General features: G+C 49.1%; 1 protein-coding gene across 6 annotated transcripts in view; it reads left to right on the top strand.

The window, feature by feature from the left end:
- ELFN1 (extracellular leucine rich repeat and fibronectin type III domain containing 1) overlaps positions 1-11,327 on the top strand; it is an 85,899-nt gene extending 74,572 nt beyond the window's left edge. For 4 of the 6 annotated variants that reach the window (XM_015876966.3, XM_032447663.2, XM_015876965.3 and 1 more), the window contains one exon: positions 7,642-11,327. In XM_015876966.3, coding sequence (XP_015732452.1) covers positions 8,068-10,473 — 2,406 coding nt within the window. In that variant the 5' untranslated portion in view covers positions 7,642-8,067 and the 3' untranslated portion in view covers positions 10,474-11,327. Of the gene's footprint in view, positions 1-1,418; positions 1,531-4,550; positions 4,697-7,641 lie in introns of all 6 variants that reach the window. The other 2 variants (XM_085514629.1, XM_032447662.2) reach the window with 2 other exon arrangements.
- The last annotated feature ends 39 nt before the right edge of the window (positions 11,328-11,366 follow it).

The following is an 11,366-nucleotide window of genomic DNA, read 5'->3' on the forward strand; positions in this document are numbered from 1 at the left end:
ACATAGCTTATATACACAACTCATTTCCCCAAGATACTCTGCTTCTACCCACACATTTTTGGGTAAGGCCATTTGTTGGGTTCTAGGCCTGCTGACACCACACAGGAGACCCAATGGTCTTGCCTGTGATTGAGCACCCTTTATAGATAACAATGGGCATTGCTTATTCTCATGAATGCATGAGCACACTTCAGCAGCAGATCAGCTGACACCCAGTTTCACCAGTCAAGCCTCCAGTAGAGCTGTATCAATGTTCTGTTTAGATTTGACATAATAAAGATACCTGCTGGGGGACCTAGAAGCCACATTACCCATGTTGTAAACACAATCAGACGAAACATTAATAACAGCTCCACACGAATACAGCCATCTGGCTGCCCAGCCATCTTCCTGAGCGTTTCAGGTAGGAGGAAGCACATCCTAGCACTCTCCAGGGACCCTATTAAATTGGTGTTCTTGTGGTGCCTCTTGGAGCATGCCTGGGAAGCTTGCATGTGCTACTGTTTTTCAACTATCAGTGAAGCCAGTACCAGCAACTCAGAGCTCTCAGAAAACACTTTTGGCAACATGTACAAGTCTTTTCTGCACCCCCAGGGAAGCAGCAAAGGCTTCACTGTTGGCCACATGCATCTGCAAGTGCTCACTGCTAGAAGAGAAGCATTCCCCCAACACAGCACTTCCCAAGCCCCCAGGTCTTATGGCTCATACACAAACCCTTCATGGAGCCCTGAGGGGAGCCCATGTACAGCCCCAAGCAAACAGCATACGCACTGTGTGCTGGCATGGGGTATCCCTGGGACTGAGTCCATTGCATGTCTGCTCCTATTGTGTCAAAAGGATGGCATGGTAACTGCAGGGGCTGCACTGTAGGAAGAAAAACACTGTAAGTTCGTGGCTGAAATTAAGCTCTTCAACAGCAGCTGAGGTGAATAAACAGCGGCTGAGACAAATAAACACATCCCATGGGCTCTGCCCTGTCAGAGGGGTATGGCCACTGCTGCCTCCCATCCTTCCTCACCTCGTATGTCAATCTGCAACCCCTCAGGCTCCAAACCCAGCTGTGCACACATGTGGAACATCCAGGCCCACAAACTACCAGCTGGAAGCAGGGACCACTGTGCCTTGCGTCCCTTGGCTCCATCTCCTCCAAGTGCTGTGGGGCGCAGTGAAGCTGTACAACCTGCCTTCCTGCAAACTGAGGTGATCGTGGGAGGGAGATTTGTGCTTTGAGTGCCACATAAAGGCATGGTGTGTAATTAGGAAATGCTCTTTGGTCAGTAGGGTTTGCCCTTTGACCTTGGCAGCATTATATATGAACTTAATTGCTTTTAGCCATGTCAGACTGAGCTACCCATGTGGCCTCAAAGCCATTCCTGTCTCCCCTAAGTGCCAATTCTAACATATAATTCTATCCACAGCATGTGCAAAACAAGCACCTGGAAATGATGCCTCAGAGACATGGGCTGTACTACAGCAATCGTGTCCAGGGTGTATTTGCAGACCAAATACATCATGGCCAAAAGGGATCAGGTGAGGAGCATCCTGTAAAGTTTTAGCAGGGGGTTGTTTGAGTGTCTCTTTCCATAACCACCATAGATCTGCAACCTCCTACAATGCTTTTCTCCAGAAATAGAGCTCGTGTTTAGTTTAGGAGAGGAGGATACAGGCAGGGCTGCACAGGACCTATTTTGATCTAGGAAAAGAGAAGAGGGTCCATCCTCCAAATGCTGACAAACCTGAGCAGCTCCATGTGCAGAAGCAGGGCAATGCCAGGTAAGATGTGCGTGAAAAGGGGTCATGCTTGGTCTGCTCTGCAATGCTGTTATCCTGAATAAACATTACATTGGATCTGGAGAGCTGCCCAGATGATCATTAACCTCCTCCTGGCCCACGACAGGAAGCCAGCCTGCAGGAGGGAGCTAAAATTAGGCCTGTAGGGCACTGGGTCTTGCCAGATATTGCTATATCTGGGCACAGTCCCCCTTCCGAAAGCAGACAGACAGAGGGTTGAGCCCTAGGCACCCAACAGGAGAAGCAGAACCAACTTTAAGGTGAAAAAGATAACAAGTGAACAGAGGTGTTTGCTTATAGCACAGCCATGGCAATTCCCGTGTGCAGACAGACACCTACAGACGAAAAGGTGAGGTTCTGTGTACCTAGCAGAGGATTATAACAGGCTGTCAGCATGAAGTCCTGTGTGTGCTGCACGTTTGCTTGTCCATCTGTCAATACTCAGCAGCACTGTCTGCCTGGAAGCTGCTGCTGGGCTGGGCACTGCCCAAAGTCCCATGGTTTTGGCATGAGGCCATTCATAGGGGAAAACAGGGACAGAAAAGGAAGAGTGCTTTTGGAAATACAACCTAAAAAATGCCAACAGTCATTGCAAGCTCCCCTGGAAGTCATTTTAACAAGCGAATCCTTTCACGGATCTGCCACCAGACTCCATTCTCTTGATAAAAGTGGCTCTTCCCACCTGGGACACAAAGGGTTATGTGAGCCTCCTGGAAAAATAAATTAATGAAAGAAAGCAGGAAAAGCCTCTTTCACACAGCAGCAAAGATCTGAGTGAGGATGACAATGCAGGGACAAGGCACGGTTCAGCTTGCCGGCATGGAGGGACACCAGCAGCATCACCTCCCTATACAGGGCGGGCTCCCCCCCATTGTATCAGCTCTGGGCAAGCAGTCTTTGATCCTCAGCACTATTTACTGGAGGGAGATGGGAGTCCTGCTTCAACACCAGCATTCTGTTTTCCCCCCAGTCTAACGTCACCACACCTATCCCATAATAAAGCTGTGATTCAGGCTGATTATTTCGAGAGAAAACCTCAAGTAAATACGCTCTCCCACAGAAACGCACTTTCCTTATTATGACTGTTCTACCTGATTAGAGCTCTCAGTTCTCTCCGTCCCCTGAAATCTCTCTCCTCTTCACCTCCCACCAACTTTTCCCCTCTAATTGCTCTCCTTGGCTCTTTGAGGGATCAACCGCGCTGTCACAGGTTGGGGCTGACATTTCGTCCGCCCGTGCTGATATTTCAGAAGGCTGCTTTAATGCACAGGTAACCAGCTGGGCTTAAGAGGTTGTTCACCAGGAAGATCATTTATGCATTTACTTAAACTCAGCAGAGAATTTTGCTCAGTGGCCCACAGCAGTATGAGATAGGGTTGTCATCTAAATAGACCCTGGAAGCTAAGCAGCCTGAGATGGATGCAAATGACTTCGGACTGCAGCTGAATGGAAAGCAGATTATCCATCTTTCCCAAAGTCCAAAGATCTGCCCTGCCTTGAAAACACCGTCACTTCAACCCAGAACTTGCTCTGCCGTAGAACAAAAGAGGTTTCTTAAAACTATTCAGGTGGATGGGCTCGATTTGACCATTTCCAGACAGCAGTGCTGGCCTCAGTGCAACCAGTGCAGTGCAGGGGTGCAGGCACAACAGCTTTGAACTATGGCACCCATCAGACACACACAGCACCCACAGTTTGCAGTTAAACTGGCCCTGAAATCAAGTATTGCAATGGAAAACCTCCAAGAAGGACCACTGCTTTTCAGCCAAAGCTCTGATTTTTCAGAAAGTGCATTATTTTTAACCATAAATCCATTTTGCACCACAAATCCATTTTGCTGACGAGATCCCCACACAATCAGCTGTAGAGTCAGCTGTCTCCCCTGGAAGCCCATGCCAGGCAGCAGTGGGGGCTATTCCCAAGACATGTCACAGCAGGAGCTGGGGGTGACCCAGCAGAGGAGTTTCCCTCCTTGGACAGACACAAAGTGTGGGATTTCTGTTTATTTTCCCCAACTTACCCCCAAAAAGTGCTCCCATCCCCATCCTTTCCACCTGGCTATTTGCTATCTAGTCCATGACCTCACCAGTTCTCATTAAATGTCCTGTATGTGATGTTGGTTACCTCTTTCTCAGCCCCCTTTACGTCTTTTCTTTATTCTGTCCTCATCTTTCTTCAAACCCCAGTGGGAAAAAAAAAGTCTCTCTCTTCTCCCTTGTCTGTTTTTCTTAAATAATAAATGCTAGCAGAAGAGAGTACAATTGACTGGAGAGCTCTATTATCTAACTCTGCGAGGTGTCTGGGAATAAGGTTGGGATGCACAATATGCTGCCTAAACCCTAACTGTGGAGACAGTATTAGTCCCGGGGCCTATGGATGGAAGACGAACTCGGGTTTTAGAGGCCTGGACATCTTTATTATTCAGCACAATGATGCTAACCAGCACCGCCCGGTAGGAGGCATGTAGCAAACGCCAGGAATACGAATGAGCAGAGAAACCTGCCTGGAAGCCTCCACTCTGCACCTGACGCACACAGAATGGACGTCAAGCCATTTAGGGGAGCCTTCATCACTAATAAACGTTTTTCTCCACCATCCTAGAGCTGTCTCCTTGGATTATTTTACACGTAATGAAGAGCCAAGGTTCATTTTAACATTTGGTGCCTGTTAGCCAAATTTTCCCTCCCCACCTCTTTGGGTGATTAAACATTTATCGTTTGTAATGTATCGCTCCCATTTCGCTATGTCTCTCTTTGTAGCAGGGCTCCTTCATTTACTGAGAAAATGACCTGAGCAACTGTGAAAGAAGATCTAAGAGGCGCTGAAACGTGGCCAGATGGAGATGGAACAGCTGGGGAGAATGAAGTTATGGAGACGCAGAGTTGCCAAGGAGGGGAGCACAGTGGTGTGTATGTGTGCACATGCACGCACACGCACGCATGTTAATCTGGCTCTTTGCCTTCTCTCAGTAAATCTAATCCACAATTTGAAATAACTCATTCAATAGAATAACAAAAATAGGAATGGAGTGCCAGGGAAGCATTATATGTGCAGCCCAGCTCTCCTTCCCTCAACCCAGCCCCCACGGCTGCTTTGTTTGCTTCCTTGCAGCTGCTGCTCTGGTTTAATTTACTGAGATGCCATTAGTTGGGAGATGGAAGCAAAAACTTACCAGCCAGCCTGCACTGGTTTTTGGAATCACAGCTTTGCTTTTCCCTTCCTTTGCTGTGTATTTGCAGCCAGGACTGGGTCGTTGCTATTCATCCTGTGCAGGCTGTAGCTTCACAGACATCACAAACTCACACTGCTGAGTTGGAGAATCATGGGAGGGTACTGCAGAAGAGCAGCATGGGGCACAGCCGGGGGTCAGCAAGGCAAAGCACAGACCTGGGCTCCAGTAGAGTTACTACAGATCAGAGGAGATGTGTAGGAGCAGCTAGGAGCAAGGAAGTTCTTGTTGGGTTACCAGGAGAATAAAGCCAGAACAGCTGGGCAAAGACAAATCGAGCAGGAAGGAGGGCCTAAAACCTCGGCTTTCCTTTGTCATCTTAATCCAGTCGGTGGAGAAGATACAGAGCAGGCCTCTCCCCATCTCGGGGAGAGGGGGATATGAGCCAGGAACCCCCACTCCCATCCTGCCTTGTGGGATGCTCACATCTGGCAGATGTTGTGCACATGCAGGTGCACACCCACACACACCCATGATGGTGGGAAGGAGTTGTTTCAGAAAACAACAAGATGAACAGTTATCTCCTTCTCTGTGTAAAGCAACAAGACCACTTCTGCACTCCCCAGTCTTGTCCCGGCAATCTAATAAAAAGGGAGATTAGCCCCTCTTACATCTCCTTAATGCCGTCATTTTATTCACACTTTGCAAAGCAAATAAACCAGCAAATTGCTTGCTTTAATGAGCTGAAATTAAACTTGGGCTGCTGATAAAATGTCTTTCCTCCTTTCTGTTGTTGGAAAGGACTCATCTGATAGGCAGTGTACAGGAAAAAAGAGAAAACACACAGCGGGAGCCTTATTGAATGTGCTTGAGTCACGGTCACTCTCCCTCATCCCAGACACCTCCAGTTAGATGAAAGAGGCACGTGGATGATGAGAAGGCTATGAGGGCCAGCCTGGCAAGGTCCATGGGAGATTTGTCTCTGCTCTTTGCTCACAGGATGGTACTGGTCCATTAGCTCATGTGTTCCAATGGGCTGTGGGGTATAGCTTCCCCAGCAACACGGCATGGAAAAGGCTGGTTTGTCTTTGCAGAGCAATTTCAAACACCAGCTTGGAAAGACAGCTGTTGCTTGAGTCAAAATGGGAGCTGGAAGGGAAAGAATGAGTGCTTCCTGAAGAGAATATGCCAACATACCAAGAAAGCTCTATCCTCAGGGGACAGCTGTGGCAATCTGTTTCTGGTGGCTCAGTAGGCCAGAACTACCCATCTCTGCCCTTCTTCAGCATCTTTACAAGCAATATTCACCTCATGGGAGGCAATCAGAGGAGCCAGAGACCAGGCTGGCCGCTGTGGCAGAAAAGAGTGGGAACATCCAGTGCCCTGCTCCCAGCTGGAGGGAGCAATGCACCTAGAGGGACTTCCATCCCAGCAAGAAGAACTTGGGGCAATCTCGTTCAGTCTCCTGCAGCCCTGTGGTGCATCATCATTATCTCATGGTACTGAAGAAGAGATTGGAGAGCAGAGAAATTAACTGAGTTGCCCAGTTCTGGGAGGGATGTGGTAGCAGATGGCTCTCAGCCCAGCACTGCAGCCCATGTCTCCCCATCAGTGAGGTAAACAGTCCTCTCCTCCCCTTCCTTGCTGGCTCCAAGGATTTGAAACTGATGCAAAGAGCTGATGTGAGAGCTGGTCTTGCTAGTCATGTAATGGAAATTCAATCATGCTGCCATGTTTCTAATGGATATTTATATTTAGTGGAAAAATGCAGGAATAATTCAATGGAAAATGTGAGCCAGGAATGAGTTTTTCATTGGTAAGTGAGGCTGCTGGCCTCACAGGCTTCTTTCCTCATTAGTGTATGTCCAGTAAAGATTCTTCCTGGTTCTCCAGTGGCTGTTTTTGTCTGGGGAGGGAAGGTCTTGTCTCTTCTTGTGCAAATACTCACATCATTCACTGAAAGTTTGAGAGTCCTCCACACCTCTACACCATTTTACTCAGGAGGGAGAGACAGGTCCTGAAGACAGGCAATAAGCCCCAACAATGGACAAGGAAATTGGATGGTGGTCAATCAACTCAGTGTGTCTCATAGTCAAACAGCATCCTGAAACTACTGTTCAGGTTCCCAGAAATAGGTACAGGTGCTTGATGCTGGGCTTTATCCTAGATGCTACACAGCAATGCAGTCAGGAAGACACGGTGTCCTCAATCAGCATCCCCCTCTGTGGGCACTGTTACTACACACACCAGCATGCGAGACAGTCAGGATTCCCCTCAGCAAAACATTGCAGCATCAAATCTACATCAGAGTGAGTTGTCTAGACTTCATCTGCTCTCAGCAGAGAGGAACAGACACTTCTGGGGCACCACTCCTTTCCTCTGAAGGTAGACACTTAAATAGGTCAGACGAATGTTGCCCTGGATGCACATTGTTCTCTCCCCTGCCTAAAATGTAAGCTGGACAATGCACTCAAAGGAGGATGATGTCTGCAGTTGATGGCCACCTGCCTTAGTGATGTCAAACACTGTTGGCTGTGCCCAAATTAGCAAAAGGCCCCTGGCATGCTGGCAGCCAGATTAAGAAGGCAAGCACCTAACATTACAGAGGGTAGTTGGGTACATGGCTAAGCATGAATCGTCTGACCTCGTGTTTAGCTTGCGTTTTGTTTTGTTTTGAGCAGGTAAACTGAGGAACCAAGCAAGGACAAACAGCCCCACGGAGGCACGTGAAGATGGGGACCAGCATCATGATGGGCAGCAGAAAGAGAACAAGGAAATGTACTATAAAAAGTGAGAGAAAGGCTTATCTCTGAGCCAAAGATATTCCTCGGCACGGGCATCCAAATTCATGACTCCCTCCCCAAGATGCCAGAGACCTGGTGATGCAGGACCAGCCTCAGCCACCCAGGCCTTGAGAGCAGCCCCTGGCCGGTGGCTGCCAAGCCCCTTGGGCACCGAGGTCCACATTCACCACGGACACTTCCCCCCACAGCTCCAAGCCATGAGGAGAAGAGAGAGAAGAACAAAGCTGCTGAAGGAGCTCTAACCCACGTCTTCCCGGCCCCTGCCTCTCCCCCTGCTTCCAGCAGACCAGGAACCCCTTCTCCATGCCACCCTTCCAGATGGCAGGTCGCCGGTGGGCTGCGACGTCAGCCTTCTGCATGTGCATGGCAGCAGTCTCTCTCCTGCACGCTGGCGGGGTGCGGGCAGACTGCTGGCTCATCGAGGGGGACAAAGGTTTTGTCTGGCTGGCCATCTGCAGCCAAAACCAGCCCCCCTACGAGTCCATCCCCCAGCAAATCAACAGCACCATCGTGGACTTGCGGCTGAACGACAACAAGATCAAGAGCGTGCAGTACGCCTCGCTCAGCCGCTTCGGCAACCTGACATACCTCAACCTGACGAAGAACGAGATCTCCTACATCGAGGATGGTGCCTTTTCAGGACAGTTCAACCTCCAGGTGCTGCAGCTGGGTTACAACCGCCTGAGAAACCTCACAGAGGGCATCCTACGAGGCCTGGGGAAGCTAGAGTACCTCTATCTCCAGGCCAACCTCATCGAGTCCGTCACCCCCAATGCCTTCTGGGAGTGTCCCAACATAGTGAACATTGACCTGTCCATGAACAGGATCCAGAGACTTGACAGCAACACTTTTAGGGGTTTAAACAAGCTCTCTGTCTGTGAACTCTACAGCAATCCCTTCTACTGCTCCTGTGAGCTCCTTGGCTTCCTGCAATGGCTGGAGGCCTTCACCAACATGACACGCACGTACGATCGGATGCAGTGCGACTCCCCACCAGACTACACGGGCTACTACTTGTTAGGCCAAGGGCGGACTGGCTACCGCAATGCTCTGAGCATGCTCTCTTCCCTTTGCACTGGTGGTTCCTACACTGTGATCCCACGTTTTATCCCTCCCCGGTACCAAGTGACCACAGTGCCCTCTGAAAGCCCGTGCTCCGAGGAGGAGTGCTCCTCTGGTGATGGCACCACCCCACAGTTCTCCCTCTTCACACCCATCGGTGAGACAGAGGTGAGGCCGAACATCCAGGTGAAGCACCTCAACCACAACTCAGCCGTCCTCACCGTGCAGATCCCCTACCCCTTCAGCAAGATGTATATCCTCTCCCAGTTTGAAAACGGCTTCTCCTCCATGATCACCAAGCTCAGGAAGAAGGAGGAGAACATCACCGTGAGCAACCTAGTAGCACAAAGAGATTACACCTACTGTGTGGTCTCCGTCCACCAATACTCCAAGTACAACCATACCTGTGTCACCATCACGCCCACCAGACCCAACCGCAAGGAGCCAGTGCCCACTCCTTCCACTGCCACTCATTACATCATGACAATCCTGGGCTGTCTCTTTGGCATGGTGATCGTCCTGGGCGTTGTCTATTATTGTCTCCGAAAGAGACGCCAGCAGGAGGAGAAGCACAAAAAGGCTGCCAGTGGCATGAAGAAGACCATCATTGAACTGAAGTATGGGCCAGAAATGGAGACCACCAGCATCACCCAGCTGTCCCAGGGACAGATGCTGGGCGGGGAGACCGTGACCCGCATCCCCTACTTGCCTTCTGCTGGTGAGGTTGAGCAGTACAAGCTCATTGACAGCAGTGAGACCCCCAAGGCCACCAAAGGCAACTACATGGAGGTGAGAACGGGGGAGCAGTCAGAGAGGAGAGACTGCGAGCTGTCCCTGGCACCAGACACCCAGAGCTCCGTGGCTGAGATCTCCACCATTGCCAAGGAGGTGGACAAGGTGAACCAGATCATCAACAATTGCATCGATGCCTTGAAATCTGAGTCCACCTCCTTCCAAGGGGTGAAATCGGGGGCAGTCTCCACAGTGGAGCCTCAGCTGGTTCTCTTATCAGAGCAGATCCCCAGCAAGCACGGATTCCTCTCCCCTGTCTACAAGGAAAGCTACAACCACCCCCTCCAACGACACCACAGCATGGAGGCAGCCCCCAAACGCTCCAGCACTTCTTCCAGTGGCTCCATACGGAGCCCCAGGTCCTACCGCTCTGAGGGATCGGGCCACAAATCAGAAGCCAAATACATCGAGAAGACGTCCCCCACCACTGATACCATCCTCACTGTGACACCGGCTGCAGCCATCCTGAGGGCAGAGGCGGAGAAGATCCGGCAGTACAGCGAACACCGGCACTCGTACCCTGGCTCACACCAAGGGGAGCAGCATGACAGCATGGCGGGGCGAAAGCCTTCCATCCTGGAGCCTCTGACCCGGCCTCGCCCCAGAGACCTGGCCTATTCCCAGCTCTCGCCTCAATACCACAACCTGAGCTACACCTCCAGCCCGGAATACACCTGTAAACCATCGCACAGCATCTGGGAACGCTTCAAACTCAACCGCAAGCGGCACAAAGACGAGGAGGAATACATGGCAGCCGGCCATGCCCTGCGCAAAAAGGTCCAGTTTGCCAAAGACGAGGATCTTCACGACATCTTAGACTACTGGAAGGGCGTCTCTGCCCAGCAAAAGTCCTGAGTCCTCACACAACTCGTGACTGAAAGTAACTGGACCAAAAAGAAACCCGCAGCAGCTATTTTTATTCAGACTGTCTTTGAAACAAACAAACAAACAAAAATAATAATGATCATAAACAAAACGAGAAAAACAGAGAACAAATCATGGAAAAATCTATAAATATTCTATATAATATATAAAGCGAGATATTAAAGTGTCCTCACACCGGTGAGATGTGCACCAAACTTGAACACAAAACAAACCATGGAGTGGAAAAAAAAAAAAAAAAAAGTTTTGTTTCATTTTGATTTGTAAAAAAAAAAAAAAGAAAAAAAACAAAAAAAAAGGAAAAAAAAAATAAAAGAAAAAATTGAATATGAAAAGAAAAAGGAACAGGCAGAGAACCGAGGTCTGGCGTTCCCCAGTACTGCATTGCATGAGTCCCTATTCCGTGATTTTGTGGATTCTTTGTGAACAGTTTGTGTTCTTTCTTCCTACCCTTCCAAAAAATTCAACAGCAACAAAAACAGCAACACAAACCAAAAAGAGACCGGAAGGAGATCCGTCCTTTGGGCTGTTTTTGCATACGGAGTCTTCCAGTTTAGACTTTTCACCCGGCTGAAGGCCCCGTTCACATTTTCACTCACTGAGAGGTTTTACCACACATTGCATTGTAAAACGAAGTCGTTAATTGTACAGAGAAAATTTCTATATTTGCAATGTTTGCTGTATAATGAGAAAGAGAGAGGAAAAAAAAGAAACAATACTACATCTACTAAAAATATATATATATATCTATATATATATCTATATTCACATGTTTGTACCAGGTTTTAATCATGGATTTTAGAGAAAGAGATGGAGTTTGGATTGAAGGACTTCTTTTGTTGGTTGGTTGGTGATTGGTCCATTGG

This window comes from Coturnix japonica, chromosome 13 (assembly GCF_054131305.1).
Source record: "Coturnix japonica strain WE chromosome 13, WE-NBRP24, whole genome shotgun sequence".
NCBI lineage: Eukaryota > Metazoa > Chordata > Aves > Galliformes > Phasianidae > Coturnix > Coturnix japonica.